Source organism: Stegostoma tigrinum, chromosome 21, assembly GCF_030684315.1.
Source record: "Stegostoma tigrinum isolate sSteTig4 chromosome 21, sSteTig4.hap1, whole genome shotgun sequence".
Classification (NCBI taxonomy): Eukaryota; Metazoa; Chordata; class Chondrichthyes; order Orectolobiformes; family Stegostomatidae; genus Stegostoma; species Stegostoma tigrinum.
The window spans coordinates 35,439,881-35,453,038 of NC_081374.1; the positions used below are offsets into that span (position 1 = coordinate 35,439,881).

Genomic DNA, 13,158 nt, shown 5'->3' on the forward strand with positions numbered 1-13,158 from the left:
AAACCTGCCAGCTTTTCCTTTCACCCTCCACCCTCCAAGGGACATACTGACTCTTGATGTCACACTTTCAAAAGCCTCCCATTTGATGGTCGTTCCATTTCCTTCAAACAGACTCACCCAATCGACTTCTGCTAGATCCTGCCTAACGGCCTCAAACATGGCCCTGATTCAGTTCAGCACCTTAACCTGTGGACCTGTCCTATTTTCTTTTCCATAACTGTGTCAAAACTAAGAGAGTTATGGTCACTGGACTCAAAATGCTCTCCAGCAGACACCTCAGTCACTTGCCCAACCACATTTCTTAAATTGAGGTCCAGTGTTGCATTCGCCCAACTAGGGCCCTCTAAATGTTGGTTTAGGAAACTTTCTTGGACACATTTGACAAATTTTACCCCATCCAGGCCTTTTACACTCTGGGTGGCCCAGTCAATCCAGGGGGAATTAAAACCCCCAACCAATACTACTCTATTATTCCTATAGGTATCTGCAATCTCTCTGCACATCTGCTCGTCTAGTGCCTGCTGGCTATTTGGGGGTCTATAATACAGTCCCAACAGAGGAAGGAAATAGCCATCCTTCAAAATGTGGATGCTACTGTGTTTCCCTAAATTGTATATAAAGATCATAAAAAAAAATGGGAGAGGTACTTGAAATTGCAACAGCAGAGAGAATGCTAAAATGTGGTATACAGAAGATAAAATGTCAGTATATTGGCCAACTGGTCAAAGCTGGACAGTTGCAGAAATCTCTACTAGAGTGCAAAGTGGAGGGTAACAGAAAAAGGGATCAATCTCAGTGTAGCTAAATGACAAATGTCAGAACAGTTGCAGACTATCTACAATGGATGTCTGAGGATGGCACAAGCCAGACAAACATGGCAGATGTTACAGCAGATTTCCTGGTAAGAGTAGCTACAAGCAGCAACATCAGCAGTATCTCTTGGAATTGTAAATTAGCACCAAGTTACAAATGAGAGTACTTGAGTACTCCAACTGTTTAAATCAAATCTTTATTATTCTGAGCTGAAATTGTAAGAAAGATACAGAGACCTGAGGGAGGCTGGGAAAATGTCTCTATGAAGGGTGTTAAGCATTACATCATCCGTCGTGTAGAGATATTTGCAACCAATTTTAAAGGACAATTTTAGTCAATCAGAACAAAAGTGCTTTCAGAGAATCTAATGAAGTGAAGCTCTGCAGCTGTATCAACTGCAAAATGAGTGACAAACCCTTAATTAGTTAGGTTCCAAGCTACAGACGAAGCATGAAATATCACAGCCAGAGCTGTGCTTTCTCTTTATCACCAGGGAGCTCTTTCTCTTTTTCCCCTCAAAATATTCAAGTGGGTCACTATATTTCATACTTCAAATCCCAAATCAAGAAACACAAGCTCAAAAGTCTTTTGAAAGAGGGATGAAAAATGTTATTATTTAATAAGGTTCAAAGGGATGCTTGAGACCCAATGGAGCAAAAGAAGAGGTGATTGATATATTATTTAAAGGCTAATAGGGTGAGGACTGGTTGTAGAAATATGGAGAGTTAGTAACCAGTTATGTGAGAGTTTTATGAAATGTGGTTAACTCAAAAATAGCTCAAACTAAGAAAAGTGGTCTTGGGCTCTGTTCAAAAATATTTATCCTCTGGCATACAGCAAAAAAAAACTGAATCAAGGGTTAAAAAAGGGCTCTTATAGGCTTCGTTAGGAGAGGTCCCTTCCTATTTGAAGACTAGTTACCACACTGACAGCACACACCTTGGTTAAAGCTGCGACCCGTTGTGCAAGTTCAGCCTCCACCTCAGGCAACGTCTCAGCCTTCCTCATTGTCTGCTGTAGCTTTTGCTCAGCCAACTCCAACAGTTCCTGGATATGTCGATTCTTCTCTTCACTCTATATAAAAGAAAACGATGAGTTGCTAGTGCACAAGTGTTACAGTAACATGCATTCTGCTTCTTTCGCTTTTCTGCAATGAGGCAGGAAGTACTCAGTGAAAAAGCCGCAGCTTACTTTGTGTTAACCACCCAAGCCAATCCCTTAATTAGTTGAATCTATCAAGCATTTGCATCATACAAATCAATATGAAGTGTCATTTTAAGTTTAAAATTTGTGCTTTAAGTAATAAAAACTATTCTCTGTAACATTGTTTAAATTCGATTACTTTTCATTAACGTAGATAGAACTAAAACAAGGCTTTATTTAAAAATTCAATTACACCCTAAACAATTGTTTCTTATTTCACTGCTAACTTTCTACAATTGAGCCTGGAACCAGAAATTTCCCCTTCAGCATTTGCAAGTGCTACTTCTTAATCTGATGTGGTGGTCTTTCGGAGTCTCATCTAATTAATGCCAATTGTCCCTTTATTCTTGAGTGAAGCACTGGGTTCTCCCCTTAGCTTCAGGATCTGGTTGAGGCACAGATCCTGAACTAAGCAATGACCGAGACAATGAAACATACCCACATGGTGCATTAAACCAGCATGGTCCACCTCCAGCCCTTTCACCTCACCTCTTTCCATTCTACTTGAAGATGAAAACAAAAAAAAACAAATAAAATTATATGCCTCATAACTTGCATCATCTGTATATTAAACAGCAGAGAAAAACTTGAAAGGAAGCAAAATATGGGTGCTATTTTTATACCACTAGCGTTTAATCATCATTTGCATTTCATCACGTTTTACTTGATGAAGGATGTTAAGTGAAGTTAGTCAATTAATTTATTATACATTTGAAAGCAGCAAGCATTGAATCCTGCAGTGCAGCTTGACATTATTAAATTCTGCATTTTATCTATTTATTTATAATGAATGCTGGTAATGGAACCTGGAGCTGTCAAGCAATTTACAACACTTTGCATTTACTTCCACAACTAAAATTAGCAGGCAGAGGAAAATGTCTCTCAATGATTAAAATTAGCAGACAGAGGAAAATATTTCTCAATGATTAAAATAGCACATCTATCCTGCTACCTGTTTCATTTTTGTTCTCCATCTATTGTTCTTTCCAAAGAAAATGCTATAATTTTTAACAATGATAACTTGTTTTCTAACTCTAAAAGTAGGCAGAAATTATGCAAACTATATTTGCATCTGAAGCGCGAATAGGACAAATGACATTTTCTCTTTGACTCAAGCTTAAAAAGTAAAGTGTGATCTGGGACCACTTCTCCCAGATCCACTCAAGATAACCTATTCAACATATTACATTACTTCTAGGGGGAAGGCAGGTTGGCAGTACTGGAGCAGAAAGCAGCCAGCATCAGTGATCCAAAATCAAGACAACTACAAAAAAAGGGGAATTTCTTCATTCAAAGCTGAACATCAAGACCACCTCTCCACCCCAAAGCATAAACCATGCAGAGAACAAGTGCAGTCACAAGACAGAATCTTCACACACCTACACGGACCTCCTGTAAACACCATGTAATCAAAATGTTTGGTGGTTCAGAAACAATTTGTGGTGGTAATTTAAAATGATAAGCAACAGCAGGTGGCAATTAACTGACTAAAGATTTAAACCACAATATTGGTTTGAATCTGTCACTGAGCCCATGCTTCCAAGTAGGCTGCCCTATCCATAGAATTACAGAAAATAGTAACAGGAGAAGGCCATTCAGCCCTTTGAGCCTGCTCCTCCATTCAACGTGATCATGGCTGATCATCCAACTTCGTGTTCTGTTCCCACTTTTGCCCCTTACCCTTTGATCCCTTTAGCCCTAAGAACTATATCGACTCCTTTTTGAAAACAGTCAGTGGTTCGGCCTCGACTGCTTTCTGTGACAGTGAATTCCACAGGCTCACCACTCTCTGGGTGAAGAAATTTCAGTTTATCTCAGTCCTAAATAGCCTTTACCATGTCCTTAGACTGTAATCCCTGGATTGCATTAATCATGCAGATTCATGTGGAACACAATTGATATGGGCATTCTCTCATTGAAAGTGCTGCAGACTAGTCAGCCTCATGCTATAGAAGGGGAATTTCACTTATGCACTGTGGCAGAACGTATGATAAAATCAGTGATTTATTTTAAAATGCATTTTCAATCTTCGGCAGGTTATCGGGGATTGGACAAGCATTTTTTTCCACTGAGGGCCAGCGTTAACCTGACTCGCCCTGTACAATTACTTACAAAAGCTGTCAGGCAAGTTGCTGCTGTCTTTGTGTTGAAGCAGAGAAAGAGGAGAAATGGTTTCTTAGAGAGCATATATATTGTAATAGCTTCATCTATTTTATCCAGCCATCCTGAACATTTCACTGAAAACATGACAGACTGTCGGAGTGATGGTACTTCATTGTTACATGTTTGAAAGGAAAAAGCCAAATACATAGCTTTAATATCCACATTAATTGTTTTAGCAACTAAAAGCATTTTACCTGGCGGTGTAGAGACTCCTTATTTGCGAGTTCACTTTCAAGTTTGTCATTAAGATCGTGCACTGATGTGGACTCTCTCTGTGCAGCTAAATAACGCTTTTCTAGGGTTGTGATTCTTTCTTCCATATCCTCCTTCTGTGCCATTGCCTAAAACCAATGAAAGTGTATGTTAAATTAACATCAGGGCACCAAAAAACTGGTTCACTCTCATTTCAGACCAGAAGGCTATGGATTCAAGCCCCTTGAAAATCAAAGGTGACATTTCAGTGCAGCACTGAGCTGGGATCTGTATTATATGAGATGTCCTTAACTGAGTATACAAATGTCATAGGTATCATATAAAGAGAAGTTGAGGCACTTTTCTTCTAGTCCCTGAGCCAATATTTCTCTCTCAATTATCACAATTAAAGAGGATAGTTGGCAATTTATCTCATGGCTCATTGATTCCTTGCTACACGTTTATCTGTAGAACAACAGTGAATGCACTTCAAACACAAATTATTTTTGGTTGTGGAGCACCCTGGGACATTCTGAAATCATCAGTTTCTTTACCAGCTTGAGATGCAATGACTCAGAATCAACAACACTCCCTAATATCACCGAAATTGCTTAGCCAAACAAATTTTGCCACTCACTTAAAATTGTGGAGGCTGCTGAGGAAATGAATTCCAATGTTCGAGCACATCATCATCATTTAGGTCATGGTTTATCATCGTCATCCCAGTACACTGGATAGTTCAGGTGAAAACTGATGTGGAGGTGCCAGTGTTCGACTGGGGTGGATAAAGACAAAGATCACACAACACCAGGTTATAGGCCAATAGGTTTACTTGAAATCACAAGCTTTTGGAGTTCAGCCCCTTCGTGCACCAAAGGCTTGTGATTTCAAATAAACCTGTTGGGCTTTAACCTGAGGTCAAACCTCAACAGCACTTATTTCTTATTCCCTGTCTTGGTACCTTTCTATAGCTAGAGACCCACAGCTCCAAAGTTTTCTGCTTTTGCCCTGGAATCCAAAAGTAGAGTTGAAGTTTAACATGGACAGTCAGGTGACTAGTCTGTGGTTTGTGCACACGGGCATTTACTTCTGAGCACGTCCACAGCTGTAAAGCACTGGTGTAGGTTAAAACTGGGGTAATAATCAGATTTCTCTGCGGTAGACATAGAAAGTTTTATAGTGCTTATGATTTCACTGTACTTTGAGGAACAAGGCTACTTTGTCATGACAAGTTCCCAATGCCAGCTTTGTTTAAATCATTTTCATGGCAAATGGTTAAGCTAAAGGTCTTACAGAGAGTAGAATAATTGTTGGTTGGTCATCTGGATTTTCCTCATGCATTTCCCAATGACTGGTTAAAGAGCTGTGGTCTAGTGGAGGTATTAACAATAGAAAGCTTCCTGCTTCCATGATAGAGCATTTGCGCGCAATAATTGAAAAAAATCAAAGGATCCAAACACAAGGAGCAAGAAAAATCTGAGTTCAATGTTCAGGATTACAAAACAATTGAGGGAGTCTACTCCTCTTTCACTGTCTATTCACCACAATAAGAATGCCAAATATGAACTTGGATTATGAAAATTCTTCAGCACTGAAAGGGACAGTGAATCCTTACCATTATCACACTCTATTCTGTTCAAAATGACCTAATCAGACTCTGAACAACAGGCCTGTCACTTTTTTGGTCTGTGAATAGTGTGCTCTAGTGAATGGTGGTACTCAAATAATTGTGATGGTAGGGGGAAAGCAAAATTCAGAATATGTTTGATCTTCTAGTAATTAAAGGCAGCAACATTAAGCATGCAGTGATATGGGATCAAGTATTATTGTGAGATTTACGGAATTTTTAATCATGTTTTGATCTAATTACCTGACATCACATTACTGGGGAAAAATTCTCAATAATAAATTCTTGTAGTTTGTATATATACCTGCAAAAAGTCTTCGCACTGAAGATTCTGGATACTCAAAATAAGAACAACTAGACCAATTACAAAAAATGCAAACATTTGTAAAATTTTGTTAACATTTCCGAAGAAAACATTTTTCACTCAATGCACAGAAATATAGCACATTAAAATTTCGACCATCTGAATGAGATCACACCTCACCTCCCTGATGTCTCGCTGATACTTGTTATTCATTTCCTCAGATCTGATCAGATCTTTCCTGGCAGTGTCCAGATCTTCCTCCAGCTCTGCCACACGTGTCGATAGTACAGTCAGACGTTCTTTCATCTGGGTCACCTCAAAGTTCTGTTTCTCCAGTAAATCCTGCATTTCCACAACCTGGCTGACCTCATCGTTGGGATCAATTGATCCATTTGAAAGTCTCTGTAATGTTAATGGCAGAACAGCAGGCATTATATATATGGTGTTCTATGCATAGTCCAAATTGGGGTCCATAATGGTTAAGAGATACAATTTTAAATACAAAATTGTAACATCACCTAATAAACTTAGCTTAATATTGAAGTGTTTCCAACTACCAACTCAGCCATACTTAAGTCATCTTTACTGATAAGTAGGGTCTCATTACAGGTTCATGTAGAAATTGATTTCACCTTTGATATTCTAATCCTTTACGTCATAGGCTAAATAGCTAGTGAAAATGTAAATTTTTCACATTTCTTTCACAAATCATTTTGGAAATTCAAAAAATATAATTATAAGACATATGGAAGAAATCATAGAATCCCTACAGTGTGGAAACAGGCCCTTTGGCCTAACAAGTCCAAACTAAACCTCAGAGCATCCTACCTAGAACCATCCCCCGACAATCCACCTAATCTACACCTCCCTGAACACTACAGGCAATTTAGCATGGCTAATCCACGTAACCTGCACATATTTGGACTGCGGGAGGAAACTGGACCACCAGGAGGAAACCCACGCAAACGCGGGGAGAACGTGCAAACTCTACACAGACAGTCGTGCGAGGCTGGAATCGAACTCAGGTCCCTGGCGCTGTGAGGCAGCAGTGCCACCGTGCTGTGAGAAATATTTTGTCCTCACCAACAGCATAAGACTGAATTATCAAGACTTCACTCAACCACAACATGCAAGAAAATAATGTTCAACATGCAACAGAAACTTAAACCCAATTGAAAGATTTTTGTTCAAAAATATAAGTCATAAATTTCTCGCCAGAAACCTTATGAAAAATGGTCCTACTGACTGGATAATGTTGTTGTACTTTGAGATAATTTTCAATGCACAATGTTTGGTTATCCAATGTACACAGCCAATGGCAGACCAAGAGACTAGTATTTGTGCCAGTTCTGTAAAAGGGAAGGAAAATGTTTTTACTCATCCTACCTGTCAGGGATGTCCTTCAGCCAGTGCAGATAAAAACCATTGTGCGGTCTACCAGCATGACCCTGAGCTTCTGAAGCCTGTAATTTTAATTCTCCACATTGCACCTAGGCCATCAACCCTATCCTCAGCCCACTGCACGGTTCCAGGAAGGAAATTTGAGGAACGACACCTCATCATTTCATCAAGCACTCTACAGTCACTTTTTAGCTATAGCAGACTTTAATCTCTAGCCCAGCTGTGTTTGTTTTCTGTTGTGTTTTTTTTTGTCCAGCTCTGGGCAGATCTTTTACTTGGCCCCAGAAGATTAACTCTATCACTCCTTCTCTCTTATCTTCATACCTATCACAGACCTTCCTTTGTTATTTCTGTCACTGACCCTTTGTTAAAAATCAATTTCATCTTTAACTTTTCCTAGTTCTGATGGAAGATCATCCTATTTCTCTCTCCACAGATGTTACCTAACCTGGTAAATGTCTTCACCGTTCATTGTTTTTTATGTCAGATAAAATGCCAGTCTTAATTTAAATGCAGAGATAACACAGTGTGGAGCTGGAGGAACACAGGTAGCATCAGAGGAGCAGGAAAGCTAACGTTTCGGGTCAGGATCCTTCTTCAGAAACTGTGTTATCCCTGACTCCAGCATCTGCAGTTCTTTGTATCTCTTAATTTAAATGCAGATGACTTTAAGTTTTGAGGGTAGGTGGTAGCCTAATGGTATTATCACTGAATTGTTAATCTACAGACCCAGGTAATGATCTGGGAAAATAAAAACCGAAAGAACTGCGGATGCTGCAAATCAGATATGAAAACAGAAGTTGCTAGAAAAGCTCAGCAGGTCTGGCAGCATCTATAAAGAGAAATCAGAGTTAATGTTTTGGGTCTTGTGACCCTTCCTCAGAACACGTTCTGGGAACCCGAGTTCAAATCTCACCATGGCAGATGGTGGAATCTGAATTCAATTAAACACAGAGGGAGGAAAATAATCTGGAATTAAGAGTCTAATGTTTGTCGAGGAAAACCCATCTAGTTCACTAACGTCCTTTAGGGAAGAAAACTGCCATCCTTACCTGGTCTGGTCTACAAGTGACTCTAGACACATAGCAATACAGCTGACTCTTAATTGCCCTTTGGGCAGTTAGGGATGGGTAATAAGTCCTAGCCTATCCTGCGACACTATCATCCCATGAATGAATAATTTTAAAAAAGTACTGGTCAACAATAGGTTTTCACATAAATGGTTTGGGCACAACATCCTCCTGAGAATAAGAAACATTCTACCTAGACTGACAAAACCAATTAAGTACACGTGTATATCTAATTTCCTGTTGCCAGTAAATACAACCTGTAGCATAAACAGGACAGATTCAGGGCAACAAAAAATATTAAATCATTTTGATTGCTCCAAATAGGTTTTCCAGTTGGAGGTCAGAATTCTACTACCAACTCTTTGTCCTGGCAGTTAACTGTGAAAGCAACTCAAGGGTCTAGGCCCGAAACGTCAGCTTTTGTGTTCCTAAAGTGCTGCTTGGCCTGCTGTGTTATCCAACTCCACACTTTGTTATCTCGGATTCTCCAGCACCTACAGTTCCCATTATCTATCTCCATCCCAGTTATAGTTCTGAGTGGTTGGTCAGTGTAGCTGCAGATAGAACATTAGCTCTTCGAGACATTCTTGCATCTGGTTGCAAAATGTTTCTAATTATTCAAGAATTCAATCAGACAAGAAATCTGGGAGAAACAGCAAAGCATTCAGAGCAGAAAAGTTGAGAAATGAGCATATTGATAAAAATCAAGTATTATTCATGAGGTGAGGCCAAACTCAGGTTTGAAGTGCCTGAGGAGATAGCTGTACTGTAGGATCCTAATCCGATCATTGGCACAGAAGAACCATCGGCCTCATTGGGACCATATGAGAAACTACTGACTTCAATAAGCAGTATATTTCAAAACTGATGCATTTCATGTTGCTGACACCAGTTTATTTATGCCCTTTTTGAAGTTTAACAGTATCGTCCTGAGAGTTCACAGCACTTCTGTGTTATGTATTAACAGCAAATGTTGAAATTGTGTTCTGTATACTCCAGTCTAGGCTATTAATATAGATTAACCATACCAACCAAATAACCCTAATGAGCCTTCTTTGTCATCTCATCAAAACGCTAAACAGGTTATTTAAGCACAAGTTGCCTTTTAACAAATTCATGCTGTCTTTTAGTAATGAATCCACATTTTTCTAAGTGACTATTAACTTTCACCCGGAAAATCATTCCTACAAGTTCCCCTACCACCAGGATTAATCTGATGGGCCTGTAATTATTCAGTTTCTCATTACACCCTGATTTTGAACAGCTATATAATATTTGCAATTCTTCAAGCAGTTGGCACCACCCCAGTACATAGGGAAGTTTGGAATACTATCTCTATGAACTATGTCTCCACAATTTCCTCTCTTATTTCCTTCAGCATCTTTGGATTTATTTAGTTCAATCTTAGTGATTTATCACTTTTTAAGCACAGACAGAAATTCTGGTACCTCCTTTTGTTCAAATTTCAGCCCATCTAGTATCTCAACTATCTTCTCTTCCATAACAGCTTTGGCAGTATCTTCTTCTTTGTTAAAGACAGATGTAAAGTATTAGTTTAGCAATGCAACTCTGCTTCCACCTCCATATGTAAAAATTCACTTTGTAGTGTCTTAATCAAATCCGTTCTTCCTTTTACCATCCTTTTACTATTCATAATCTTATAGAAGGATTAATATTTGTATTCAAAGGTCAGTCTCTTCTCATCTTTTCTCATCTTTTCTCTGCTACTCTTATCTGTGTTCCAGTTCCTCTCTGAATTCCTCTCTTCACTTAGTCTGGTTCTCAATGTATTATCCACATTATATACCCCCTTTTACTGCCTTAATTTACTTTACAACTTTTGCCCATCTTCCAGGAACTTCCAGTTTTGTTTACCACACCGTTGCCCCTTCATGGGAATATATAGTGATAGTACCTGAACTACCTTCTAAGGTTTTAGAGTAGATTTGTAGCTCAGGTTGTGGATGTTGTGATTGGTTGACTTGCTGAGCTGGTTCGTTGTTTTTCCGCAGACGTTTCATTACCCTGCTCGGTAACATCATCAGTGCAGCCTCCGATGAAGCGCTGTTGTGTTTTCCCGCCTGTTATTTAAACCCTGGAGTCCGTTGAGCTGGATTACCTCACTTCCGGCTTTCCTTCACAGTACAGCGTATACGGGGTCAAGCTCTATGTGCTTGTTGATGGTGTTCTTCATGGAATTCCTGTGTTTGTCTCTGCTTTGCTTGTCCCAGGATCTTGGTGTTGTCCCAGTCAAATTGGTGGTTCTTCTTATCCATGTGGATGGAGATAAGTGAGTATTGGTCATATCTTTTTGTAGCCGATTGTTGTTCACGTACCCTTGTTGTTAATTTCCTTCCTTGTCCGATGTAGTGTTTGTCACAATCTCTGCAGGGAATCTTGTATAACGACATTGGTCCATGGGGGGATAGTGGGTCTTTGGTTCAGGTGAGCAGTTGTCGCAGGGTTGATGTGGATATGTGTGCTACTCTGATGCCCAGTGGTTGTAGGAGTCTTGTGATCAGTTCAGTCGTGTTCCTGTTGTAAGGTAGCATGATGAGTGTGTCGGGACATGCAGTATCTTCCTGTTGTCGTTCATGTAATAGGCATCTCCTGACCCAGCTTTTTGGGTATCCATTGCCCTTGAATACCTGGAAGAGGTACTCTTCTTCTCGGCATAGCTCTGTGCTGCTGCAGTGTGTTGTTGTCCATTTAAATAACGTTCTCAAACTACTTTGTTTGTGTGTGTTAAGGTGGTTGCTGCTGAAATTCAGTACTTGGTCAGTGTGTGTGAAGAAAACCATCAACTAACACATAGAGCTAGACCCCATATACACTCCATTGTGAAGGAATACCGGAAGTGAGGTAATCCAGCTCAATGGACTCCAGGGTTTAAATAACAGGTGGGAAAACGCAACGGCACTTCATCGGAGGCTGCACTGATGATATTACCCAGCAGGGTAGTGAAACATTTGTGGAAAAACAATGAACCAGCTCAGTGAGCCAATCAACCACAACATGAGCTACCTTCTCTTTAAAAGCGTCCCACTGAAAGTGGTCCACCTTGAGTATTTTTATGTTGGATTGCTTCTTGTCCTTTCTCATAGCTAATCGCAAACATTTGGATACTCTGGTAATTATTGGCTGAACATTCCCTGCTGGACACTTGTCATTTCATTCTCCAGAAATCGAACAATGTGTCCTTACTTATTGCGCTGGAAATATACTGATCTAGAAAAGTCTTTTGAATGCACTTCAGCAACTTTTCTCCCATTCTGTCCTTTCCATTCTTACTATTCCTGTCAATATTAGGATAAGATAAAATCCAATATTATAACTACTCGTATTTTCTATGCCATTGTTTTCCATTTATATCTTTCTCACCGGTTGGTTGCTGTTAGAAGTATCATCACATTACTTGTTAGCTCAAACCAAATAAATTTTGTGCTTAATCCCTCTAAGATCCTCTCTTTCCAGCATGTAATATTATCCTTAAGCAATTCTGTTACCACTTCTTTTATTCGCAAACTTTGCTGGCCATCTTGCATCTAATAACACTTGTAATTCAGTGGTGTCCTTCATTGAGTCAGGTTATCAGTTCATATCACACCATCATATTCCTACACAGTTATCTGTGCCTGTAGCTCAACAAACTTATTAAACACACTTCTCACATTCACTGTAAACTTAATATAGACATTATTGTATTTCCTCTTATTTAGATACAGCCTAGTACCTTATTATTTTATTATTCCAGTACCTTTGAGCTCTTGCTTTCCACTTTTGTTGTTAGATGCTTAAAATCTGCCTCATTCCTCTTTCTACCCAAGTTATTGGTACCAATCTGGGCCATAATTTCAGATGGTTCATCTTGTCCTTCCAGAGAGTTCTGAAACTATTCAATGACCTCCCGGATTCTGGCCCCAGGGAGCAACACGCCATCTTGAATTCACATGTCTGGATGTAGAAATACTGACTGTTTCGCAAGTAAAGCATCCGTTGTCACTTTTGCATTCCCAATCTTCCACCTCCACTCCTTGTACAGCTGAATGGCTATGGTGCCATGTCAGCTGCAGTCACCAGAGAACCATCGCTCTCATCAGTAACATTTTTCTCCTAGATTGCTTGCTAAACATTGTGGCTGCTATGAAAATTAGTAACTCTATTCAAGAAGCAAAAATACAAAATAGGAGTCCAAAGTAGTTAATGTCAAGTGTAGCAATTACATAGCCATTTTTGCAACATAATTATAAAACAAATCAATTAGGCTATTTTACATTTAGTTTCAACATTATTGGGTGATCTGCACTTTGCAAACATTTCATCCTCTTTCTACCCAAGTTATTGGTACCAATCTGGGCCATAATTTCAGATGGTTCATCTTGTCC

General features: G+C 39.4%; 1 protein-coding gene across 2 annotated transcripts in view; it reads right to left on the bottom strand.

The window, feature by feature from the left end:
• ppfia4 (PTPRF interacting protein alpha 4) overlaps nucleotides 1-13,158 on the bottom strand; it is a 642,255-nt gene that overhangs the window by 94,239 nt on the left and 534,858 nt on the right. For both annotated transcript variants that reach the window (XM_059653442.1, XM_048553122.2), the window contains exons 6-8: nucleotides 6,483-6,704; nucleotides 4,374-4,520; nucleotides 1,753-1,887 (exon numbers count right to left, since the gene is read on the bottom strand). In XM_059653442.1, coding sequence (XP_059509425.1) covers nucleotides 1,753-1,887; nucleotides 4,374-4,520; nucleotides 6,483-6,704 — 504 coding nt within the window. The remainder of the gene's footprint in view (nucleotides 1-1,752; nucleotides 1,888-4,373; nucleotides 4,521-6,482; nucleotides 6,705-13,158) is intronic.